The 24,423-nt window shown below is 39.6% G+C and overlaps 2 protein-coding genes across 7 annotated transcripts; both read left to right on the top strand.

Annotated features, from left to right (window-relative positions):
• Positions 1–11,643: 11,643 nt before the first annotated feature.
• LOC120733271 (H-2 class II histocompatibility antigen, A-U alpha chain-like) lies at positions 11,644–13,888 on the top strand. The gene is made up of 4 exons (XM_040031372.1): positions 11,644–11,716; positions 11,804–12,052; positions 13,009–13,290; positions 13,397–13,888. The coding sequence occupies exons 1-4, from the start codon at positions 11,659–11,661 to the stop codon at positions 13,525–13,527; spliced, it is 720 nt and encodes a 239-aa protein (XP_039887306.1). The 5' UTR covers positions 11,644–11,658; the 3' UTR covers positions 13,528–13,888.
• Positions 13,889–15,052: 1,164 nt separating this feature from the next.
• Positions 15,053–22,179, top strand: LOC120733266 (H-2 class II histocompatibility antigen, E-S beta chain-like). Of its 6 annotated transcripts, none has more exons than XM_040031353.1 (7): positions 15,053–15,186; positions 15,288–15,560; positions 15,635–15,640; positions 20,739–20,952; positions 21,111–21,178; positions 21,276–21,401; positions 21,792–22,179. In XM_040031353.1, exons 1-7 carry the CDS (start codon positions 15,132–15,134, stop codon positions 21,815–21,817), a joined length of 768 nt encoding a protein of 255 aa, XP_039887287.1. In that variant the 5' UTR covers positions 15,053–15,131; the 3' UTR covers positions 21,818–22,179. The 6 variants fall into 6 exon arrangements, with proteins under 6 accessions (XP_039887287.1, XP_039887291.1, XP_039887289.1 ...); XM_040031357.1 differs by having other exon boundaries at positions 21,288–21,401; XM_040031355.1 differs by lacking the exon at positions 15,635–15,640 and adding an exon at positions 18,244–18,248 and having other exon boundaries at positions 20,744–20,952.
• Positions 22,180–24,423: the final 2,244 nt, after the last annotated feature.

The following is a 24,423-nucleotide window of genomic DNA, read 5'->3' on the forward strand; positions in this document are numbered from 1 at the left end:
TTACCTGCATCAACACGTTAATGTCACACTGCAGCTCTTATTCATGCCACAGAAACCAGTTTACACAGGTTTAAAGCAGGTTATAGACTGGATTTTAATGTCACCTGTGTATACTTTTGAGGTCTTTCAATAACTTTAGCTTGGGTACATCAGCAGTGTTAGTTGTTTTTTCCATTTTTCATGCTTGGCAATAATGTGTTAGTTGGTTTTTATTTTGCCTTGATGCATGCTCAATCATCCAGGTAAGTAAATCCCAAAAAGTTGATTCTTTTCATGTGGATGTAACTTTTTCAGTGGGAGAAAACTGTAAACACTATGTCCACATGAAAAAAATCAACTTTTTGGGATTTTTTCTTTTGGTTTTTGTTTTTTCAGATGACTGGTGATAATACTGAATGGTTAGCTGTTGAGATAAGACAAAGCATTAAATTTGTCATCATATCAGACTTTATGATTATTGTGGTCTAAAAATCTCCCGAAGCAGGTTTATCAATACATTTTTTTAAAAAGCAACAAAGATCTAAACATTATTTAAACCAGATCCTGGCAACTCTTCAAACAGAATCAGCAACTAATTTAATAATGAAGACGGTGAAGCAGGTTAAGTATAAATAAACTTTATTTATAATTGTAAACAATCAAAATCGTTTATCACATGTCACTATTCTACAGTAGGCTTTACTCTGATTTTTCATTTACTTTTTTTACTGCTATCGGCCAAGTAACATGTTTGTCCTTTGTTATCATGCCTGCCTTTGCCCTGCATTTGGCTTCTCTACATCACTCAACCCTGAATTAATGACATGATATCCATATTTTGAGATCTAATTACAGCAGAAGTCATCATTATATGATTGAGACTATTATTAACAAACATACGGAAAAACAACACAGTGACAGTGTGTAAGAGTTTTGTTTAACAAAATACCAAAAAGTTTATCTCTGTGTAAAATTTAAATAAATATAAAATACACTGATTTGCAAATATCATAAACTCATATTTTATTCAATATGTAATATAAAATATATTAAAATGCCTAAACTGGGAAAATTTTCAGTAATTTCAAATTTCATGTAAGCAACATATCTCAAAAAGCTTGTGACGAGGCGACAGCAGGCAGTGTTATTCAAATGAATCAGCTGGAGGACAGGGCGGATCTACTGTTGTGATATTGTGCCCCCCTAAAATAATGTCTCGCCACCCTTGTTTTTACACATGACAGTGTTGTTTATTAAAATAAAACATTTCCACTTTCAGCAAGTCTAACTTCAATTAAGCTGAGCGCGTGAGCAATCGCGCACTGCTGACATGGTCTCCCCACACAGAAAATCTGCCCTGCGGACAAAAAAATAAAAATCCAGCCTGAATTGGAATTAAAATAAATACATGTATTTATTTTATTTCGCTGATTTTCTGTGCGCAGAGACTGTGTCACCAGTGCGCAATTGCTCACGCGCTCAGCTTAGCGGGAAAAGTGATACAGAGTAAGAATTCTAGAAATGAATACACTGAATAATGTCCCCTGCGTCCTGGGATCAGGGAGGCAAAGTAGATGTAGTAGAAATAGAAGAAGAACAAGCTGAACCAAGGCAATAAGGATAGGAAGAAGAAATAGACATAGGTTTCAAAGCTGATTAGGTGACAGACAGAAGAGGGGAAAAGGGTGACCCTGAATCCGCCCTTTATGTTATGCTGCAATGGGTGTAGGCTGCTGGGGGATTCCCATGATGCACTGAGTGTTTCTTCTTCAGTCACCTTCCTCTAACAACTAATCAGCAGCTGGCTTTGTGGTTTGCTGTTTCCACTTTCTGTTTTTATTACAAGAACCAACAAAAATGTGTGTTGACCAACACACATACACACAAATATAGTTCAGCTTCAAAAGGTCAGACATCACAAGTTAGAATGATGTCCACTTCACACCAGGACGTCTCCGGGGTCAGATATTTTTCAGCTTGCTTAAAAATAGCTTAGACTATTAATCCTTGCTGACTTCCGGCTCCAATTCTTTTTTGGTTTAATGCATTGTTTTTTTATTTGTTTTTTTTTAACCTATACAGACCCAGTTTAGTGGGTTATACATCTGCCTAACAAGCAAAAGAGTCCTGGTTTGAAGACCCTCTGCAGGAACATTTTGCGAATAAGAGAGCAGCTAAAAGCAGTCAGAAAACTTGAGTGTTACCATGCTATAACGAACTCTAGTACCTGACCCTCTGCTGCTGTTCACTTCCAAACTGTTGTCTGTAGTAACAGCTGACACATCAGCAGCTTTTTTTCTTATTGGCTATTGGAGAATTTTACTTCTGCTTTCTGTTTTTGTTCCAACACAGTTACAGCATGTGGTCAGGACGCACACAAACAAGTAAGGGGAATGAAAGCACAGACATAAGTTAGAGTTCCTTTTTCTTTATTGTACTTTTAACCACATGTCAGAGGGAAATGCTCTAATGTTCCTGCAGCTCATCAAGTTATTGTAGTTACTTCATACATACAGTCAGATAATCAATAAATTTACAGTCAATAAAAACATTTAGTTTTTACTAGAGATGCACTGATCTCTGACTCTGACTTTCTTCCTAAGAACTCTAACAGCGGGTACAAAAATAAATTGGTTGTCTTCAATGCAAAATATTATTTTCATCTTAAAAATAAATTCATAAACTTCAGTCCAAGGATCTCTAAATGAAATCACTAAAAATTAAGGAGTTCTGCTGCTGGACAGAGCTACAGTTAATGAACTGAACAATCTGCAGCATTTGAACTTTTTATCAGCTCAAATAAATCAAATATAAAATATTTGTTCATGCTGAGGTCTGTTAAGAGGCAGCAGATAAATTCACATCATCATAAAAGACACACTGACTAACAAAAGTCACGTGCAAAAATCATTTATTTAACCTCAGAGAGCACAGAAAGAGCAGCTTTTTATTGATGACAAGTAAACAAAGATTCTTCATCTGACTGAGGCTGTTATTTATTATTTTACTCCAAACCATAGTTTCATTAAGATACGATGGGGCGAAGACTGTGTATGTCTCTCTGCTCCTAGATGAGTCAAACTCAGAGCTCCTATGCTCATTCATTTATTATCCATTTAATAGAGATTCACTGCACTGAACAAAGAAATATTAGGAAGCTCTTTCTGACTCTTATACCTGGAGATGAAATTGGATCCAAACTGTCATTGAACTGAATCAAACTGTTCTACTTTTAAATACTCTAGGAACAACAAGTAGCATAATTAAGGGAGGATTCAGGGTCACCTGGTCCAGCCCTAACTATATGCTTTAGCAAAAAGGAAAGTTTGAAGCCTAATCTTGAAAGTAGAGATAGTGTCTGTCTCCTGAATCCAAACTGGAAGCTGGTTCCACAGAAGAGGGGCCTGAAAACTGAAGGCTCTGCCTCCCATTCTACTTTTAAATACTCTAGGAACAACAAGTAGGCCTGCAGAGCGAGAGCCAAGTGCTCTAATAGGGTGATATGGTACTACAAGGTCATTTTAAAGGAGAATGACAAAAATGAAAGAATGACAGGTGCTGAACTAGAACCGACATATACTTTAAAATACGATGTTTTCTCCTACGATCTGGGGTTCCTATAACATAATCTGTGTCACTCAGTTTCTCTTGAACAGAACTTTGCCTGGAGAGAGGATCCAGGAACAGGTAGGAGAGTCAACACTTTGTCACCCACTTTAAATTTTTTCGGCACAGATTTCATTTTCTCCTGAGATGCGGAAAGAGCATCGTATGCAATTTCGCATGCTTTATTCAGACGGTCCCTAAGACACTGTACATAATCGAGCACACTCTGCTCAGGGGTAGCTGTGTCGGACAGATATTTCTCTTTGAGCAGCCACAGGGAGCCACGCACTGTTGTCCAAACACCAGCTCTGCGGGACTGAAACTCGTGGACTCCTGCACACTCTCTCTCACAGCTAGAAGGAGAAGTGGAAGACCCTCGTCCGACTCTCTTCCTGACTCGAGGCAGAACTTCCTCATCATGGGTTTTAATGTTTGGTGGAAACGTTCAAGTGCACCCTGTGATTCGGGGTGATATGCACTGGATTTATGATGCTTTATGCCAAGCGATTTCAAGACCTGAGCAAAGATTTTGGACATGAAGTCTGAACCTTGGTTCGTTTCAATGGATTTAGGCAAACTGAAAGCGGAGAAAGAGTTCACTAGCGCTGTTTCTTAACAGCTCACTACTGTTGTCTATACTGCTGGAGTTTAGTATGTACTTTGATATTACTGTGGTTTCAAACCCTGAAAACCAGTTTTAGGCTGAGCCAGTGGAATAGCTCAACTTTACCGTTTTCACTCAAAACTAAAGAATTAAAACTGTGCTTCTCTGAGTACAGTCAGACAATAAAAACCCACAAAAGAGTATTTTCCTGTCTCATTCCCCATGACCGGGCCACTTTTTTTTTTTTTACTGTAGTCCCATTGTACAAAAACAAACTTCTGTAGATGATAGTAAAAACAAACAAACAAACAAACAACAAACAGGAAATTTTCTATGATTTCATTGTCTTTAAGCCAAGCCAACTTTATTTATAAAAGCACCTCAAAAACAACAAACACTGACCAAAAGTGCTGGACAAAGCAATAAAATACAAAACAACATCAACTGTGTTTCCTTGGCACAGCCAAGAGGAGTTGGTCAGCTGATATGAGCAACTGGGAAGGGGAGTGTAAGTGCAGCAGCTCAGAGAACTACGGCCGGGTAAGGTCATTTAAACACCAGTTGAACATCATTGTCCTCGCTAAAACCAAGTTTGTGACAGCAGGTTTTACATACTGTGTCAGTGGGCCTATGTTGACTGGAAAATACCCACCACTGACACTAGGCCCAAACACAAAACCCTCTGTCTTATTTTCTATTAAAATTTAGGAAGTTCAAATACTCAAGGCACTCAGCTAAAGTTTCTATGGCCTTATTTTTCTATATTATCTCTAGTCTTAGCAGAAGGCAGTGACACTACTGATTTCAGTTCATTTAATATGTGAGTGCACAGATTCATTCTCAACTGGACATAAACAATGATCAATGGTTGTATATATGATGAAGTCATCAAATCCTCTAACACGGTGTGCTGAATCTAAGCTTTGAATGTCCAGCATATTGTAATCAGTGCAATGTAAGCATTCACTGAACCCACAGTATCTACACCTGTGTGGCAAATGTGTGGTAAAGACACAGATAATGAAATTTAATTACTAATACAATATACATCATGAGAAACGAAAGCTGAAGTTGATTCATTTTAGTACTTTTCTCTGTATGCTGTGATTATGAAGGCCTTAAATTCTGTGATATATACTGTAAATGATTTTCACAGAGGTCTTAAAGTACTTAAATCACACAAATTCTTTTTACACATACAAATCCTGGTTTACAAGTACAAAATATTTATGACTACAATTTGAACCCATACGCATCCCAGACCTCACGAGCCACCATTGCCAAAGTTTTTCCTCATGGAGATCATATGATTGTTTGGGTTTTATTTTTATTTAGTTTGTTTTTTATTATTGTAGGGTCTACCTTACAATATAAAGTGCCTTGAAGCAACTGCTGTTGTGATTTGGCGCTGTATAAATAATATTGAATTGAATATTTAATAATCAGCTCTGTACAGGAGCTGAAGAAGAATTTAATAGTATATATAATCGGTCATACTGCACTGCTGGGTCCAGTATGACCGATTATATCACTTAGATTTTTTAATCTCAAAAGTGAATGCATTAAAGCAGGAACTGCACACCTAGCTGTCAAAAGTTTGGCAGCATGAGTACTGTAAAGTCCTTGTTAAAAATTCCACAAGCACCACATTTGTCATATATAGTTCCATTTCTTACAGTACATTGTTGAAATTATAAACTATATATTCTAGTTGTCCACTTGTCAGTAATTTTTGAGTAAATGGATGTCAGTGATAAATCAGTGGTGATTCACCTGCAAATGTTTTTAACAAACTTTGTTTTTTGTGGAATTTATCAGCAGCTGTGGAGAGATGCATTTGAATATCTTCTGGTTCCACTTTTCCTAACCTGGAAGCTGAGGATGGCTGATTCCTGACAAGGACACCAACCTCAGCGCTTATCATGGGCATTAAATCCTCCGTGCAGCAATTCCAGAGAAAACGAGAGAGCAACGACATTAAAGGTGAGTATGAGTCCAAATCGTCATCAAACAGCCCTTCAGACACAAAACATGTGAAACTATAAACAACCAGAATCTCAGCAGTGATTTAAGTACTTTAACACCTCTGTGGAAATCATTTACAGTATATATCACAGAATTTAAGGCCTTTATAATCACAGAGCATACAGAGAAAAGTACAAAATATTTATGACCACAATTTGAGCCCATAGATGTAGGGCCTCCATGCTGCTGCAGACCCGGGGGGCAAAGGGCAACATCTCCTGGAGGTCTGGGGGCAGATTGCTCCTCTGGCAGCAAGGGTACCTGGACCCAGGGGGTATAGAGTATGTTTGGGGAGTGTGAGTGTGTGTACAGTGTTTATTTGTGTTTGTCTCCAGATTGAGTGAGTGCTGAGCATTTGTGTATGTATCTTTGTGTCTGTGTGCGCCTGTTCATCTCTGTCTATATGTCAGGCCGGGTCTTAGACTCCACCTCTCTGGGAACATCTCGCCCATCCCCCCCCCCCAATTTGGGTGCCTACCTCCCCTCACCATACTCCGTGCCAGTGGTTGATGCCCCTGGCAGGGGGGCCTCTGCATGTCTGGGACTGGGTTTCCTCCATGCCTACTTCTTGTTCTGGGGGATGGGGCTATGGCTCCCCACACCCTCTAGCAGATCGTTATATGGAGAAACCTTTTGAATACAAGCGTGCTGATCCACAGAGGTGTGCACAGACACACTATCTTGCTTGGCTGCTGCCTCAAAGCATATTGTGCGTTGTTGGTCTTGTGTGCTGCTCACTAACATTCAATATTTATTATTTACTGTTGTTGATGCTGAGGTTGGTTATTGCTGTGGTTTCCCTGCTTTGTTTTTCTCAGCAGGTGATATTCTGAAGTTACGCATGAACGCTGAACAAAGAGACTGGTGACAGGGAGAAAAATATAAGGGACACATGGAGCTGTGGAAAAAAAAAGTAAAATAAAAAAGTGGACAGTGAAAATAGAGGAATGGGTAAAAATTCACCCCCTAAGCACAGAAGTGCGGGAGTTGAATTTGCTCCAAAAGAGTTTTGAATTCAGTGTTGAATATTACATAAAAATGTGAAGCAAAACAGTTGCAAATGCATAAGATATGATCCACAAATGTAAACTAAGATTTACAAATGTGTGCAGTGATTAGTGTGTAACTTTTGAGGACTCACAATGTATTAAGTTCAGCTTCATGAATCTGTTCAAAAACCTTTTTGTGCGTACAAATGTCTAAAATTACACGTAACATCTCTCATTCACTCACAAAACCTTAAAAATGTGTGGACGAATCACCTGATACACATAGATAATGTCACATGTTTGAGGCTAATTAAACCTGCCAGCTTCTCACAGATCCACAAATGTACGCTGCTTTCGGGTCCCAGTGTTAGCAAAAGTCAGCAGCCCTTCCAGCCGATGCAGGTGGCTGTGAAGGATGGGGACTAAGAGTCTAGACACAGTTCTGCTATCAGAGAGAGAATTTGTTGTTCCCGTCAGCTCCAGCCCTTCAGCCACAGCTGACGGTAGCACATGAAGTGAAGATGGTGGTTTTTTTGTTTTAGTGTGAACAACTTCATCTTAATTTTGCAGTTGGCCTAATGTCCGTCATTGGTCACCAGGTCTCTCAATCTCCTGTTGGAGAGTCGTGAGTTTCTCCAAGGTCTTTTTGGTGATGCGTTCAATGAGCACAGACTGAGTACTCTTGCCCCATCGTTTCTATCATAGTAGGCAGCTTTGTGGGGATTTGAACAGCTGTTTCCGCTTTCTTTAATCTTTGATAAGCCAGGGCCAAGCCAGTTTCCATCAGCAAGAAATCAGAGTTGGCTTATTTCAAATAAAGTAGACTCATGTACACACAAAAAGGTCTTTGGAAGTCAAAATTATCTAATTCATGAAGCTGAACTTAATAAACTGTGTGTAAATGATCAGTATTTATTCAGGTAAGGTGGACACGTACAAAATAGTTCTATGTGTGGTCACAGTGCTTCATATTTGTGTGTGGACTCAAAAGTTACACACTACTCACTGCACACATTTGTAAATCTTACTTTACAGTAGTGGATCATATCTTATGCATTTGCAACTGTTTTGCTGCACATTTTATGTACTATTCAAAACTGAATTGTAATTTTAGTCTTTTTCAAGGAAACATTTTTTATTCAGTGTTTTTTTTAAAGTCTTAGTGTGATGTAATTACCAGGGAGTACATGGGAGCTTTAAGGACGTTAGATACCTTTTGTCCTCCACAAAGGAAAATAGCTGAAAATAAAAATAGGCATCACTTTATCAAGCTGCTAATTTTATAAACTCTGCACTCAGCTTTGTATGTCCAACATCACTGAAATGCATCCAGATCTTCACTTTACATTTTCACTTGTTTCTTTACTTTTTCATGACACGCTTGTATTTAAATCCAGCTCCCCATCTCTCTGTGTACCTCTCTGTGATTGGCTGTATGGTGTGCACATCAAAATAAAGGTTGCATGAATTCTCAGCAGGGCCGAAGATTCAGCTCCCACATACCGGCAAGTCATTAACTGGCAGATGAAATTGTCCTACTTTGCCTGCCATACAACAAAAGAAGGTTGATTTAATGGCCTGAAATGATTATTGACTCATATTCAATTTATTTCCTTAAATTAAAAAGGTTCAGACTGAGCGTGAACTGAGTTTTTTTTTTAATCATTTCTTCCAGTAATTGAAAATAGTTTCATGTGGTTTAATATTCAGCCGCAATCTTCTTCATGTCATGGTCCCCATGTCTCGCCAGCTGACTCCGTGTCAGGTGACGTGTTTGTTTTTGTCTCTCTCTCTGTCTCTCCCTTTCGCCGTGGCGGCACTCATCGCGAGCTCCCGCTGCTGGCCCATGCACCTGCTCTCATCACCACACCCTTTGCTGATTCCAGCAGATTGCGACACTTCCTAAGGTGGCGGACCTACACTAGTCTTCACTGGAGCGTTGAGCTATCAGCATCAGTCAACCTGCGAATCTGCAATCTGAGTTTTGTGACTTTCTGCTAACCGGATTTTTCTGCGTGTGTGGATCATTCTTGAACATGTTTGGCATTGCATTGGACGAACGAGAGGGGCGGCTGAGGAGAGGAATTCGATTTCTGCCAAGAAAGAGTGGAACACTTCTTCCCTATCCCTGTTTCCCTACGGACCCTGGATACCCAGACCCCTTTCCCTTGGCACTTTGTACACTGTAAATAAATGCACTGTCTTTTGCCCAAAGGAATACCTGGTCTGCGCTTGAGTCCATTTAAAGAACTCCACTTAATGTGTGGCTTTGCTCTCTAACTGATCAGCTTTGTGGTGAAATGACTGTTGACTGTTCATCAGCAACAGTCTTCCTCTGACAACTGATGAGTCATCAGCAGCTGATTTTTTTATTTTTTTGATTGGCTGTTGGAGGATTTTTTTACATTTTGCTTTCTCTTTTGTTACAAGAATGAGCCACAGCATGTGATCAACCAACACATGCACGGGTGCAGACAAACACACACACACACACACAGCAGTAAGAGTTCCTTGTACTGTGTTGTCCTTCCCAGCACATGTCAGAAGGAAATTCAGTTCAATTTTATTTACATAGTTCCAAATCACAACAACACTTGCCTCAAGGCACTTTGAACACAGAAAGCCAGGAAACATGATAACAATAAGCTGATCAGCAGCCAGTCTGACCTCTGAACACATCTACAGGTCCACCAACTGTTCAAATCTGGTCCTTCTGTTTCCCTTTAGTGAAAACTAAAAACCACAACTGAACCCGAAATCCAACACACACCAAACTTTGCACATAGGTCTAAACTCTGATCCTTGTTGTAAGTCAAATAAAAGGAAACGTGAGTGGTTGCCTGTTCACTGAGGTAAACCAGCGCCCTATACCCAAATTTAATTTCACTCAGACATGTCCATGTCTAGGTGAAAATAACAGAATAAAATAGAACAGGCATTTGATTGTTATTTGGAACCTTTAGTAGTTATTGGACATCAGAATGAGATTTTGGTGCATTCACTGGCCATTTACACCCTCCCGTTCCCAAACAGGGCTTGGTTGCTCAGAATCCCCCACACTCCTCTCAAGCTCCCATTCCATACATAACTGTGACAGAGGTCACAACTGGAGAGACTACATGCAGGCAAAGCTGCAGGCCCTGAACGCATCAGTCTCAGGGTCCTCAATTCGATCCGGCAGCATCTCCTCAGTTTGAGTCTGCTGCAGGAAAAGGTACCAATGCTAGAGAAGACATGTTTAGAGCTGGTACCAAAGAAAGCCACACCTTCTGGCCTTAATGACTTCAGATCAGTTCCCTATACGTCACATGTCATGAAGGTGCTGGAGAGACTGGTTCTTAACCGGCTTAGCTTGCAGGAAACATGCTCTCAACCCTCTTTAGTTTGCTTACCATCCCGTTGTGGAGGTGGATGATACTGTTATCTACCTGTTGCTTTGATTCTTTTCATTCAACCACTTCTGCTGAGTGAGAGCTGCTCAGGATTGTCTAACCATGTCTGCTGTCTCCTTTCCTCCTTTCTTTCTTACCCTAAACACAGGAGGGTAAATTAAAGGAGATATAACGAGAGAAACATTCTTCTTGTTTGTTTGTTCAAATGTTACAAAAACTAAAGCTGCACAGAAGTTTTATCAGGCTGAACTCTGCAGGGGAGAGAAATACTCCATTAAAAGTCTCGTAATCATCATCCTCACATCAAAGATTTCATTCCACATCACATGTCTTTGTCACTTTGAATTCAGTTACAATATTGGACCATTATTACTGATTTATTAAAATGTGACAGTCTCATTTTCAGCAGATGCGTGATCTGGTATCAAAGGACTTAGTTACTTTCTGGATCTATTTAAAGCAGTTTAAAGTCAATGATCACAGCGTCAGCAGCAGGTGGAGGATAGCTGGGAAAAATCTAATTATGCTGTATGTCAAGAAATGCTGATTTATGTAAAGTCATGATATAAAAGTGAAAGTGTGAAGGTGATATCCAAACAGATAAATAGGGACATGTTTAAATTTGACAGAGTGACTTTATTTAAGATGTGTCTGATATTGGAAACAATTTAAATAAATGTTTTCCAAATAAATGAAATAATATTTCACCAGATCTTTTCTAAATGTTAGAACAAACAGTGAATAATTTCCTTTAAACAGCTTGTTTTATTTTGAAAACTCCGAAACTGAAAACTGATCAGGATGAAGTTTTTTTAGATGAAACTTTATAAATATGTATCATTAATTTGAGCTGAGTTTGATCCAGCTCATCTGCTGTCTGTCTCTGCCTGGACACTGATGACACTCTGATGACATCATGGGCTGTGAGCTCTGTGATTGGCTGTGAGTGTGTTAGAGCTCAGCTGCCGCTGCACTTTCAGTCAGTTCACTCTCACACACTGTGAGGTTCACACACACACACACACACACACACACTCAGAGTTTAACTGTCAGAGAGCTGCTGATGAAGATGAAGGAGCTGCTCCTCTTCCTCTCCTGTGTCCTCTGTGTCTCTGCTGATGGTGAGTTTGTCTCTGTAAACAGTCAGACAGTGACAGCAGAGTATCAATCACATTATTGATCATCTTATTGTGTGTTGTGTGTTTCAGGTCAACATGAGGACATTGGTATCATTGCCTGTTCAGACTCTGATGGAGAGATGATGTATGGACTGGATGGTGAAGAGGTTGCCTACGCAGACTTCAACAAAAAGGAGGAAATCTACCCTCAGCCTCCTTTTATTGTTCCTATCACTTATGGGGAAGAAGCTTATGAAAATGCTCTGGCTCTGCAACAGAACTGCAAACAGAACCTACAGGTCTGTAATACAGCGATGAAGGGCTTCCCTCTAGAACACGGTAAATACAAACATTTACTTATTGTGTCACCTGACCTGTTCACCTGTACACACTGTAGGAAATAAAGAACCATTTGATGAGCTCATTAACATCACATATGAGTGCAGATATAAGAATATACGAGCACACAGATCTATCATTTCAATCCAAACTGCACTAACTCAGAAACCTTTAAACTCCTTCAAACACCTCAAATATGGAACAATTCAACCTTAAATACATGCAGAATTTTGTTTTTACAGAGTTCGTGCATGTGACATATTTAATAAGTATTTCCTTTGAGTTTTATATCAGATGTCCATCACTAAACTCTCAGTCCCTTCTATTTGTTATCACTTCCTGAGTAGTTTCACTGAAGCTCAACTATATTTCATTCTTAGGTAGTTTTTCAGGAATTTACGTTCATTAAAGTGAAGCTGTTTGCGTTAAAGTGCTTTCAAACATACTGGTTGCATCATCTGAACAACATTTGACATCAAGGTATGATTAACTACCTCTCAGAGGAAGGTGATTAATCACAGCGTACTTCATGACTTTATAACCTGTGCTGGTGATAGGTGAGGTGAAGTAACACTTCATTTTGGTAATACACATGAACTGCAGAGAGGAAACAAGTCACTACAGTCTCCCAGTCCCAGTGAACTCCTTTAAAAACCTTTATTTGTTGAAGTTTTCTGCTGACATTATTATGGATATGAATGCTTTTTATTATCTGTTTCCTGTTATTCTTGTTTTTTCACACTGTATTTCACTTTATATTAAGATGATGTTAAATGTTGTCATCATTGCAGCTCAGAGACTGTTTTTTACTGTTTCAACATTAATTACAGAGTAATCCACACTCTGACAGAATGAGAGACAGTCCAGCTGTTGTCCTGTCTCCATGCGGTTAGTGTGTTACTGAAACTCATCTTGCCCTGCACTGATCATCCTCTGCCTGATGTGTTTGTGCACAGATGCTCCTTCAGGTGTGATGATCTACACCAGAGATGAGGTGGATTTTGGAGAGAAGAACACTCTGATCTGTCATGTGACTGGTTTCTATCCTGCTCCTGTCAACGTCTCCTGGACCAAGAACGGACAGAAGGTCACAGGATCCAGCATCAACGTTCCCTATCCCAACAAAGATTGGACCTTCACCCAGATCTCCAGACTGCAGTTCACCCCACAGCTGGGAGACGTGTACAGCTGTGCAGTGGAACATGTGACCCTGACAAAACCAGTGACCAAGATCTATGGTGAGAAAACTTTATTTAAACCCAGAGCACTGACAGAAATACATCTGATTAGAAATAACTATCTCCAGATATGGAAGTTCATGTCTCTGTGTGTTTGTGTCTCCAGATGTGCAAGCGTCCGCTCGCTCTGATCCAGGTGTTGGACCCTCTGTGTTCTGTGGAGTGGGTCTGACTGTGGGTCTGTTTGGTGTGGCTGCTGGAACCTTCTTCCTCATCAAAGGAAACGAGTGCAGCTGATTGGCATACAGTGATGATGTCATTATAGTTATATCATGAGCTCCTAATCAGTGTGACTGTCCCGATGTGGTTACTGTTTTCTGTGTCTGAGTGTGCTGAGAGTTCACCTGTTAATGAACATCGAGCTGCTTCCTCTGTTTTGCCTGCTTCCTGTTTACCTGACTCACCTGACCTGCTTTAATGTCTCAGTTTCAGTTTTGAAATTCAAACTAAAAGCAAAAAACAAGAATGAAATGAGTTTTTATTGACTTCAGACCCAGGTGATCTCAGTTTGTAAATAAACCAGCTGACCACAGTGAATCCTGATGTGTTTCAGATTTTCATATATCAATAAACAACCTCTCACTAATAAAACCACAAATCTGTGTTTGTTCTTGTCTGATCTTCCTAAACCTTCACTGGATCCATGTCAGACTCTGGGATTCTGGGACCTGAGTTTAACACATCTCTCGGGCCTGCTTCCTGTTTACCACTGATGTTACTTCTTTGGTCATAAATGATGTTAGAGATGATTCAGAGATGTGCTTTTCATTGAACCCTGGGTGACTCTGCTGTCTCTGTCACTCCAAAAGAGCAAGTTTAAACTTTTTTAATGTTTTAGATGAGAGAGTGAGAGAGAGGTGGAGGAGGTGAAGCACTAAGCTCTCAGATGTTTTATTGTTGTTTTTTTTTTTAAATCAGAGATCTAATCAGGTGATTTATACTGAGGATGTTGATACCATTGTTTTTAATTCAGTCTGATAAATTAGTTTAAAAATGCTGATTTGGCTCTGCTGCAGCCTCCTCCCTGCACTCTGAGGCCTGCCCACAGAGCTCTCTGATTGGTAGCACATAAAACGCCAATCAGCAGAACATACAGACTGAAGCAGCTACAGCTGTCCAAGCTGTACTTTGAAGATGATATGATAACAAGATAACTGAGATTAGCACGAGTCTAATAATGAGCCGAACAATAATTAATACACAAGGAATAAGAAATGTCTGCTCAGTGCCCTGAATGTTTCTTTTCTTTCTCTCTGACAGTTTCATGGTACTGTGGATTCTCTGGTATGGTGGTTCCTTTTTATGAATGTTAAACCTCTTTATAATTTACTATCAGTAAAACAATAAATAACCAGAGGAGAGTCATGTGATACTCTGATGTTGCTGATTTATGGAACTATGAGTCCACACCATTACTGCTCAACAGATTTATCCAGACAGAGTAACTTTTACATGGAACAGAACAGGTGTGTATATGTGTTCACTGACACTATTACAAGTTCAGATATTAACTTAACTGATTATTACCACAGTATTGGCATCAGAGTTTACTGTATGTGGTTTAAACTGTACTTTACCTGCTGGCTGCAGCAGCCTGCTGATCTCTGCTTTTAAAGCTTTAATATCCTCTGCCTTTAACACAACCTCAATAATGTGAATGAAAACAACTCTCTCTCACACACAGAGTATTTCTTCTCTCTGATCATGAAGAGTGTGAGCTGTGAGCCGCTGTCAGATTGTTCTTCCTAGTAACAGCTGACACTGTGGTCATGTGACCTGTCCTCTGTTTTTAGAGCAGCTCTCAGTCAGACTGAGTCAGTTTGTCAGGAGAACTCAGGAACATGGCTTCATCCTTCCTCTGCCTCAGCCTCCTCTTCATCAGCCTCAGCACAGCAGGTACCATCAACACACTCATCAATATACTGATCAATACATAGATCACTTATCAGTACACAGTCCACAGTCTGATGTTTTGTGTGGTTCTGTTTTGTTCTCAGGTGGATTCATGTATTATGATTTGAATCGCTGTGTGTTTAACTCCACTGAGGTGAAGGACATTGAGTATGTCAGATCCTGGTATTGTAACAAGGTGGAGTTCATCAGGTTTGACAGCAGCGTGGGGAAGTTTGTTGGATACACTGAGCTGGGAGTGAAGAACGCAGAGCGACTAAACAAAGATCAGGGACAGCTGGCTGCATATAAAGCTCAGAAGGAGACGTACTGCACACACAACATTGGTATCTGGTACAGCAACATTCTGTCTAAATCAGGTGAGTGTTTAGTTTTGTTGACATCATCATGGTCAGCCTCACACTGACCAACACTCTGAATCACAGAGTCACAGCTAAAAGTTTACATTTAAAGTACTGCACTTCTGTTTCTTTAAACCTCAGATAGAGGCTTATTATTTAATTCACAGTTTCTCTTTATTCACTGATTTCAGCGATGATTTCTGTGTTTAAATAAAACAAAATCAGTTCATCACAGCTATCTGTAAATCCACTTGACGTAAAAGAAGATGATTTAAACATATTTATCTAAATTCAGTGTGTGTCACTCCCTGGTGGTGGAATAGTGAAACTGCAGCTACTCGTTGTGACGATGATTCTGAGGCAGCAAATTAAAGTTTAATGCACAGACACTACAGAAACAGAATTCACTCTTTGTTTAAAGATGAATTTGCACAATAACGGTCCAAACATTGTTTATTTAAACATTTATGTTTTTCAGAGCTTCTTGTTGCAGGTTCACATTGATTTGTGAAGCCAAAATGTAACAGTGAATTACCAAATATTTTAACAGTAAAGTTAAACAGACACAGTAATGGATTTTGAAAGAAATAAGTTTACCTGGTTAGAAATAAGTGCTGCGCAAATGACTGTGAATATTCTCTTCCTGCACTTTCATCACACTTGTCTCTGTACAGTCAGTCACACACACTTGACCTGACTGTCCAGAACACCTCATCACTGTTGACACTCGTTTGAATGAGGCGTCATTACCTTCTCAATTACATATGATTAATCCCAGAATCTTGATAATCCTGATAATCATTCCTACAGCATGACTCCTGTTATATATTCTGTCTCTCTGTGTGTAGTCTCGCTCTTTACGACGTCACTGCAGTAAGGCGAGCTCAAGTGCTGAATGGGTTGAAATGTATTTAGTGTGTGTGTTACTGTGTTGTTACAGACAACCTGGTGGCTTAGATAACATTAGATAAAGAGAAATAAGTTAAGAGTCAGCAGTTCTGGGAGTTTCCCGGACACTCAGTCAACTTGTCTGCTCTTACAATGTGATTGCACATTTACATTGTCTTGTACAGTAAAAGGCACACACCAAAAAGGTCTTAGTGGTGCGTTTAGGAGCAACTTATAATTTCAATCGCTTAATCATTTAAGCTGCCGTTATACTTCCTGCATTAGTCATGCTTTACCATTTATGGCATATGCATAAATACGTAGACGTTGCATCGAGCAGGTTGGCCCGCCAAATTGGATATGGCAGATTTGCCCTTTATACTAATAACTGTTGTCTTTCTACAAAGTTATTTAGGTTAAAGCCTCTCACTCACACTTTCACACATGCACTAGTGTATTTTGGGAAACACCAACACATGACCCAAAAATAAAGTACGTAACTTAAACAATAATGATGTTTATTGATCCATGTATGTTTAGGGTGCAGGCGCCAACCCAATATCCATATTCATTAAGTAGCCTATTAATGATGGCAATATCTGAGACAAAAAACAAAACAAACTTTTGTAAATCAAAATAAGACACTGTGATCGGCAGTGTCTTATTTCATTTTCTTTTACAGTGAAACTCAAATAAAAAATGTTGATCCTTTTTTTATTGTATACAACAGGGCCAAAAAGGTGAAACAAAAAAAAAATGCATATAAGTGCTTCATAAATTAACTGTATAATTATTAATATTTTACAAAAAAACAGAAGAGACAAGAAGCACAAATGCCACAATCTCACAAGCAAACTGACGAAAGATCTGTCAGTCTTTACTTGTATGGTACAAAATCAAGTACTATACAAAATACTTTTAAACCCTTGTACAACTTTTTCTGTGTTGGCAGTCTGTAACTAAAGTGTTCACTTTGGTAATGGGGTGCATTTTGTGGAAGACAGGCACAACTAGTCACATGAGCGCACATGAGTCACATAACAGTGCTGTGGGCACGATTACTTACTACATATTTCTATTTTTTTAATTAATCGTTTAAGTGCAGTATTTTGAAATAATTTCACCCTAATGTTATAATAAGACCACCAGCAAATCTTCAAGTTAGTGATCATTTTCACACACAAAAAAATTGAATAATTAAATAATTATAGAAAATGATAAACCACATGTAGCGCCTCTACTCAGGACCAGTACACTCTCACTTCAAATAGAGACCCTAGACATCTTACTAGGTTCAGGAGGAGGTTTTGTTTTGGAGACTCACAAAAGGAGTTGGCTTGGAAGTGAATAACTGGGACCTTTATTGCCTCAGTACCATTTATACACATATACAACACAATAACCCAAATTGCACACTAATAGTGCATTTTAAAGGTGAATACAGGTAAAACAAAACAAAATAAAGACATTTAAATGGAAGGTTTATACTGAACAGTATCAGAGCTCTTTGGAATGAATGAAACAGATTAAAGTGTTCCTGTTGTGAAGTTTGAATTGTCCAGTCTGAATTGTCCTTTAAAGTCGTTGAAAACCCAAACAGGTGTACTGTAGGGGAATTGTCAGTGTGCAAACCCTATTATCCGGGTAGGAAAAGTAGTGCATAGGGCTTATCTGAAATCCAGGGTTGCTTGAATCAGTTTCTCAGGCAAATCCCACAATCCGATCGCATGGCTGGCCACACCATTTCACGATCATCCAGGATCTCATTTGGGCTGTTCTCGCCGTCAGTGGTTCTCCAGAATCCTTCTAGTAGTTCAAAAAAACCAATCTACACAAACAGTGCAGAACAATCAATTTCTTTTCCCATTTTGTGTTCTTAACATGAGCTCATTAACTTCTTTTCCAAATGTATTAATCACAAATGGCATTCCCTTTAGCTTTACCAAGTTACACGAGTTACAGTAACTTGTTTGTACCAGTATCAACAATTTTATCAAAATTATATCACAACAAAGAACATCAGCAGCTTAAACAGTAATGTAAACAGTCATAGCAATGAAAGTGACATTCATCCTTAAGGCTGACAAGCAAATGTAACTTAATTCAGTGCAAATACTATTAAACTTGAAATATGCTCATATCTATTAACCGGGTTGCAGTATTGCATACCAAGATACTTTTTCCATGCGCTCCGACACGTACTTGACCACCACCATCAGAGGGAAGATCTCACAGGAAGGGACAGGTACTACTTCCTGCGCACTAGACGCAAGGTTGTCAGAATACAAAACTGCATCACAGCACCCCCTTGTGACAATAACAGGCTATAGCCTTAGATTACAAAAATGGATTTTGCAGCCCTGTATTTCACATGGGTTACACACAATTATTCAAAGAAAACAGGTGGACAGACATGATTCACAACTCCAGGTTTATTTCAGCCTGAAGGGTTCGTTATAACTGCATTTTCCATTTCATCGTAACCTTTTGTTTTTATCAGTGTAACTCTGAATGTTACACTGCTGCAATTAAAACTACTTCCTGTTGACTTGTTGCTGCCTGAAGAACAGAGATTGATATTAACTCTTTAAACATTATAAGACATTAACTGATCAGAGTGATACATAATCGGTTAGTAATGTTCTTTGCAGTATTGTTGTCTTTAGGATTATCATGGATTCATGTTTACTTCAGGCCAGCTGGGATAAGTGGTGGATGGAGGGAATTTCACTGGATCACAACAGGACAATATGAGAAAATAAGATAGATGCTATTTTGAGTGCTGGACAGATTTACTAAGCAGGAGAAATTGTGGTGATGTGACAATCTCAGCATGACCTTCTAAGAATGAGCTATAGTTTATTTACAAATATGCAGCCAAAAAAACAACAATCTGCTGAGAGTGGCACAAATATAATATTATAAACTGTTCCACTATAAACCTAAAATCTGTGTACAACAGCTGATCTTTGCAACAAACATCATTTATCATCAGACCACAAACTATCCCAGTTACCATGTATGTCACGAGGAGTAAATGCATGCATTAATTTTTTTTAAAGATCACATTGCAGCACGTGGACATTAATCCAACACACTAGCAGATTTTTATTAACAGCTTCATTTTCGCGAACATTTCTCTTTTTTATTGGTCACAAATTCAGAGAAGTGGCTCTCTGTGTGCACTGCTGAGAAAAAGAAGCTGAATTTATTTCATTTCTGCTGTATTTCTGCCTCAAAAGCCTTGAGTGAACCATTGTTTTGATTTGGCACAACATAAATAAAACTGACTTGAATTAAATCCAGCTTTACTGAGGACTTCTTACAAGCATTCGGCATTAGGACCAATGAAGAATGATAGGACAGAGAGATTTAAGCTGATTAGGCACTCTTTCTGATAACATCTCCCCTCCGAAAATTAAACTCTCCAAGCAGCAGCTATCACAGGCAGAAGACATGAGTTTTTTCACTGTTCAATTTTGTGCAATTATCAGTAAATTGTGTCACCGACTTTGTAATTCACATTTGAGTGACTTATTTAATTATTCTCTTCCTGAAAGTGAGGAGAAAGTGTCTTTATCCTGTCTTCCTTCTCTCACCCCAACCAATCACAGCAGATGGCCCCGCCCCTCCCTGAGCCTGGTTCTGCTGGAGGTTTCTTCCTGTTAAAAGGGAGTTTTTTCTTCCCACTGTCGCCAAAGTGCTGCTCATAGGGGGTCATATGATTGTTGGGTCTTCTTTGTATTATTGTAGGGTCTTTACCTTACATGTATTAAGCGCATTGAGGCGACTGTTGTTTTGATTTGGTGATTTCAGTTCAATTCAGTAATAAAACTGAATTGAACTGAAAAGCTCAACAATACTCTGAACTGCACATGAATGAACATGGAGGTATAAAAGTCACCAAATAAATCTTTACAAGAAAAAAAGCAACCAGCAGGTGAGCTGTGGAAAGAAGAATTCACTGATGTTCTGCTTCAAACTGATGTCAGAGAATCTGAGTAAACCCTAACCTTCACAGAACTTCTATATATCAGTATGCAGTCATAATATTTTTCTGTTTCTATTCAAAATTAAAGTCTGGTACATTTTAAGAACACAGGCCTGTATCTGTTATTATTGTAAAATTTGTTATTAATTTAATACAAGTTCTGCTCCCAGTCTGTTGATGTTTCTGCTTTTTAAACTCATGTTTCTCTTTCTTCCATCTGTCTGTTTATTTCTGTTCGATGATCATTTTGTCTCAAATGGTCACTACTGTTAGCGGTATTTTAATCAGTGAAAATGACAAAAACTAATGTCTTCCAGCCTCGCCCACTGTCAAACTTCACTCCATGACGCCTGTTTCCAGTCACCATCCTGCCATGTTGGTCTGCAGCATCTATGACTTCTATCCCAGTGAGATCAAAGTGAGCTGGCTGAGAGATGGACAGGAAGTCACCTCTGATGTCACTTCCACTGAGGAGATGGCAGATGGTGATTGGTACTACCAGACCCACTCCCACCTGGAGTACACACCCAGGTGAGTCCACATGAGGTCCAGGAGCATCATTTCTAATAATGGAAACCAAAAAACTTTTAATGTGAAGTCTGCACTAAAGTTGAAAAGTTTAAGATCCAAGTCTCTGATCCAAAGTCGGGTTCAGTTTTCTCTGAAAGTCACCGATGTTTGTGTTGAAGGTCTGGAGAGAAGATCTCCTGTGTGGTGGAGCACGCCAGCTTGAAGGAACCTCTGAAAACTGACTGGGGTGAATACCTCTCTGCTTGTATCTACACACCTGTACACACCTGTCTGTCTGTCCACCTGACTGACTCTCACCTGATTGTACACCTGTGTGTCCTCAGATCCCTCCTCAGACCCGTCCATGCCTGAGTCAGAGAGGAACAAGCTCGCCATTGGAGCCTCAGGACTGATCCTGGGTCTGATCTTATCTCTAGCTGGATTCATCTACTACAAGAGGAAGGCCCGAGGTCAGAGCTCCCACTCACAGACCAGTTCATACCTGAAACCAGTTTAGAACCAGAATGAAACCAGTTAAAAAATCATCTTAAACCACATTAAATGTGACTAAAACATATTTAGAGCTGCTATACATCAATCCTGTTTGTTTAATATTGCTGCTTTAAAATTCATTTTCAGGCTGTTTCAGACCCGTACTATTTATTCTCAGATCAATTAAAATGTCAGGCTTCATTCAGGTTGCAAACCCAGTTTTTCACTTGTTTCAGAGGATTCTCATGGTTCAGTCCCTGAAACATGAAACATTACTGAGTCATTAGTATGATCAATTTAAATCAGCTTCCATGATGTATTTTGTAGAGTTTGTTGGTGACTGTCCTCTTCTCTTCTTCTTTCTCCAGGTCGTATCCTGGTTCCCACTAACTGAGACTGGTCCTGCTCGTTTATGTCTGATGTTATAAAAGCAGCTGCTTCTGTGTTCAGACTGATGATGATGATGATGATCTCTGTCTGGACTCTGATCTTGTGCTGGTGTAGAGCTGATCCAGGACCATCTCAGTGCTGTTGGTGGTTTTTGTGCAGTTGGCATGGTCCTGGATGAGATTTAATGTGGACTCTGCTGTTTGATGCTTTACTGCTTTTGCTGTTCAATCGCATGTCATGGAATCCATGTAATATAATCCCTGTAATCCAGGTCTATGAGTGATTTTCTTCTCTTTTCTAGCCTGATTCACATTTACAGATTTTTACTGAACATCTTCAAACCAAAATAAACGACTCAGACTCTCAGCTGTGTTTGTTTGCCTGCATCAACACGTTAATGTCACACTGCAGCTCTTATTGATGCCACAGAAACCAGTTTACACAGGTTTAAATGCTGATTTATGTGTTCAGGGATTTTATAATAATGACAGAATCAGCCTTTCTATAAAATATTGATATAGATGTAAATAAAATAAAATAGAGGTTGTGCACACCGAACAAGCCAGACAGAAAGTGATGCTTGTGATTATTGCTGACTCGTGTTTCTGAACATGAAAGCATAAACGATCATTTCATTGAACTGCTAATGTTCTTATATAAAGTGCAACATCGAAATTTAAACACTGTGAAGGTTCTCAGTCTTCCAGGTCATCGTAATCTAAGGAGCTTGGAAGAAAAACAAAAGAAGCATCTATGTCCACTGTGAGCGACCATCTTTGAACAGAGGCGGGGCTTATGACACCAACTCTCTGCCATCTATAATCCAGTTTTGAGATCCCTTCCCAGACGCCTTAACGCCCACTCACATCCTGGGCCATCTGACCTCAGGTATTCACATGATAGGGTAGAGGTAGGTTTCACAATGAGCTCACCTGAAACTCTGGCTGATTGGGACCCACACCCATGTTCACACCTGGGCTCATGTGATTAGGCAGAGGATTAATAGGGGGTCTCTTGGAGCAGGGCTCTAGAGTGCAACGTATTTGGTTGTAAATGCAACCAAATTTTTCAATGGTGCAACTAAAAAAAAAATCCTACTGTTCGAGTAAGAAAGAAAAAAGAAAAAAAGAAAAGGAAAAGTCTCCTCAATTCTGCATCTCTCCGTGTTCTCTCAATAACAGACACACATTTTGCCCCTATCGTGGACTAAACCAATCAGAGATAGTCAGGGGCGGGACCTCTCTGATTGGCCGTGGTCCAGTTGAAAGTGCAGGTGGAAGAGAGGTGAGTAGCTTGAATAAAGCGATATCAATTCATTAAATCCTGACTTTTAAACATAACTGTGTTTTGCCAGAAACGCCAGATTCTCAGATTAAAGCTCACAAAACCATTTCAACAACAACCAAACAGCAGATGAGAGCAGGCACACGGACTCCACACAAAGACGTAAACACAGACCCGACGCATCAGAATCAGCTTTGTCTTTCTCGGCTTTCTCACCCGATGGCCCGCAGACGGACACGCTGTTGGAGCTCAGCGATCCTGATGCGTCCGCGCTGTGTTTACGTCTTTTTGCGCTGATTCTGAGCTGCAGGTTTTGTCTCTCCAACCAAAATCCACCGAGCCAGCAGCAAAAGAAGCAGCAAACTGCGCTTCACATTTGATCGATGTCGTCATGAATTTTGCTGTTTTGCTTCCACTACAATAAAGTCGCACTTCACTTACATTATTCATCCATCAGCGGTGTGATGTTCACAATTCTGATGAAGTCTCACATGTATCAGTACTGATAAATGATCAGAATTATAATATTTCTGACTGTCTGAGGCTAAATTGAATCGAATGGATTATAGAAATCAGTGATGATACCCAGTCCTAGTGAGCAGCCTGGGTCTGAGAGGAGTGGATGTAGCTGTGGGTAATGAGAAAAGATGAAAAGAACGATTGATAACTTTTTCGTTAAGGCCTGATCTGTCTGAAATTCATAGCCAGCTCTGACACGGTGCCATCAGTCTTTGAATGCTGAAAAAGCAGCAGTGTATCCAGGAAACACATTATATGCTGCAATAAATGCCCAAGTGTCCCCTCTCCCCACGGCCTTTCAGCAGCAGACAGGTCGTCAGAGGAGCCGATGTGATGATTAAGTTTAACATTTCTACAATATTGACAAAGAGAGCCAAAGCACTTTAAACACAAGCACTTTTTCAGTAACTTATCTTTCTGGTAGAAATGTGCTCCAAATAAAGAACTTTGTGTTGACAAGACTGTTAGTTAATCATTTACAAATCAATATTGTCTGTGTGGACAGCAACTTTCCCCCCTTAAGGTGCTAATAAGTCAGGTCTGCAACCAAAAAACTCCACAGGACTTTTTGACTGTTTCTCATAGATTTCTGCTCTCTGAAACTGGGAAAAATATTTTTAAATTTCCATCTCGTCAGGTTTTCTTGCAAACTCATTTCTTTGTGTAATTAAGCATACAATTTCCCTTTATAACCTGCAACGCTGACTCCCAGGCCGCTGCCCCTTTTTCCCTCACCAGGACCCGTCTATGAAATCTTGCATCTAGTCATAGCACTCAGTCTTCATGTTCATAGTTTGGCCTCATAGC

The sequence above is a fragment of the Simochromis diagramma genome, unplaced genomic scaffold (assembly GCF_900408965.1).
Source record: "Simochromis diagramma unplaced genomic scaffold, fSimDia1.1 OVJJ01000315.1, whole genome shotgun sequence".
Classification (NCBI taxonomy): Eukaryota; Metazoa; Chordata; class Actinopteri; order Cichliformes; family Cichlidae; genus Simochromis; species Simochromis diagramma.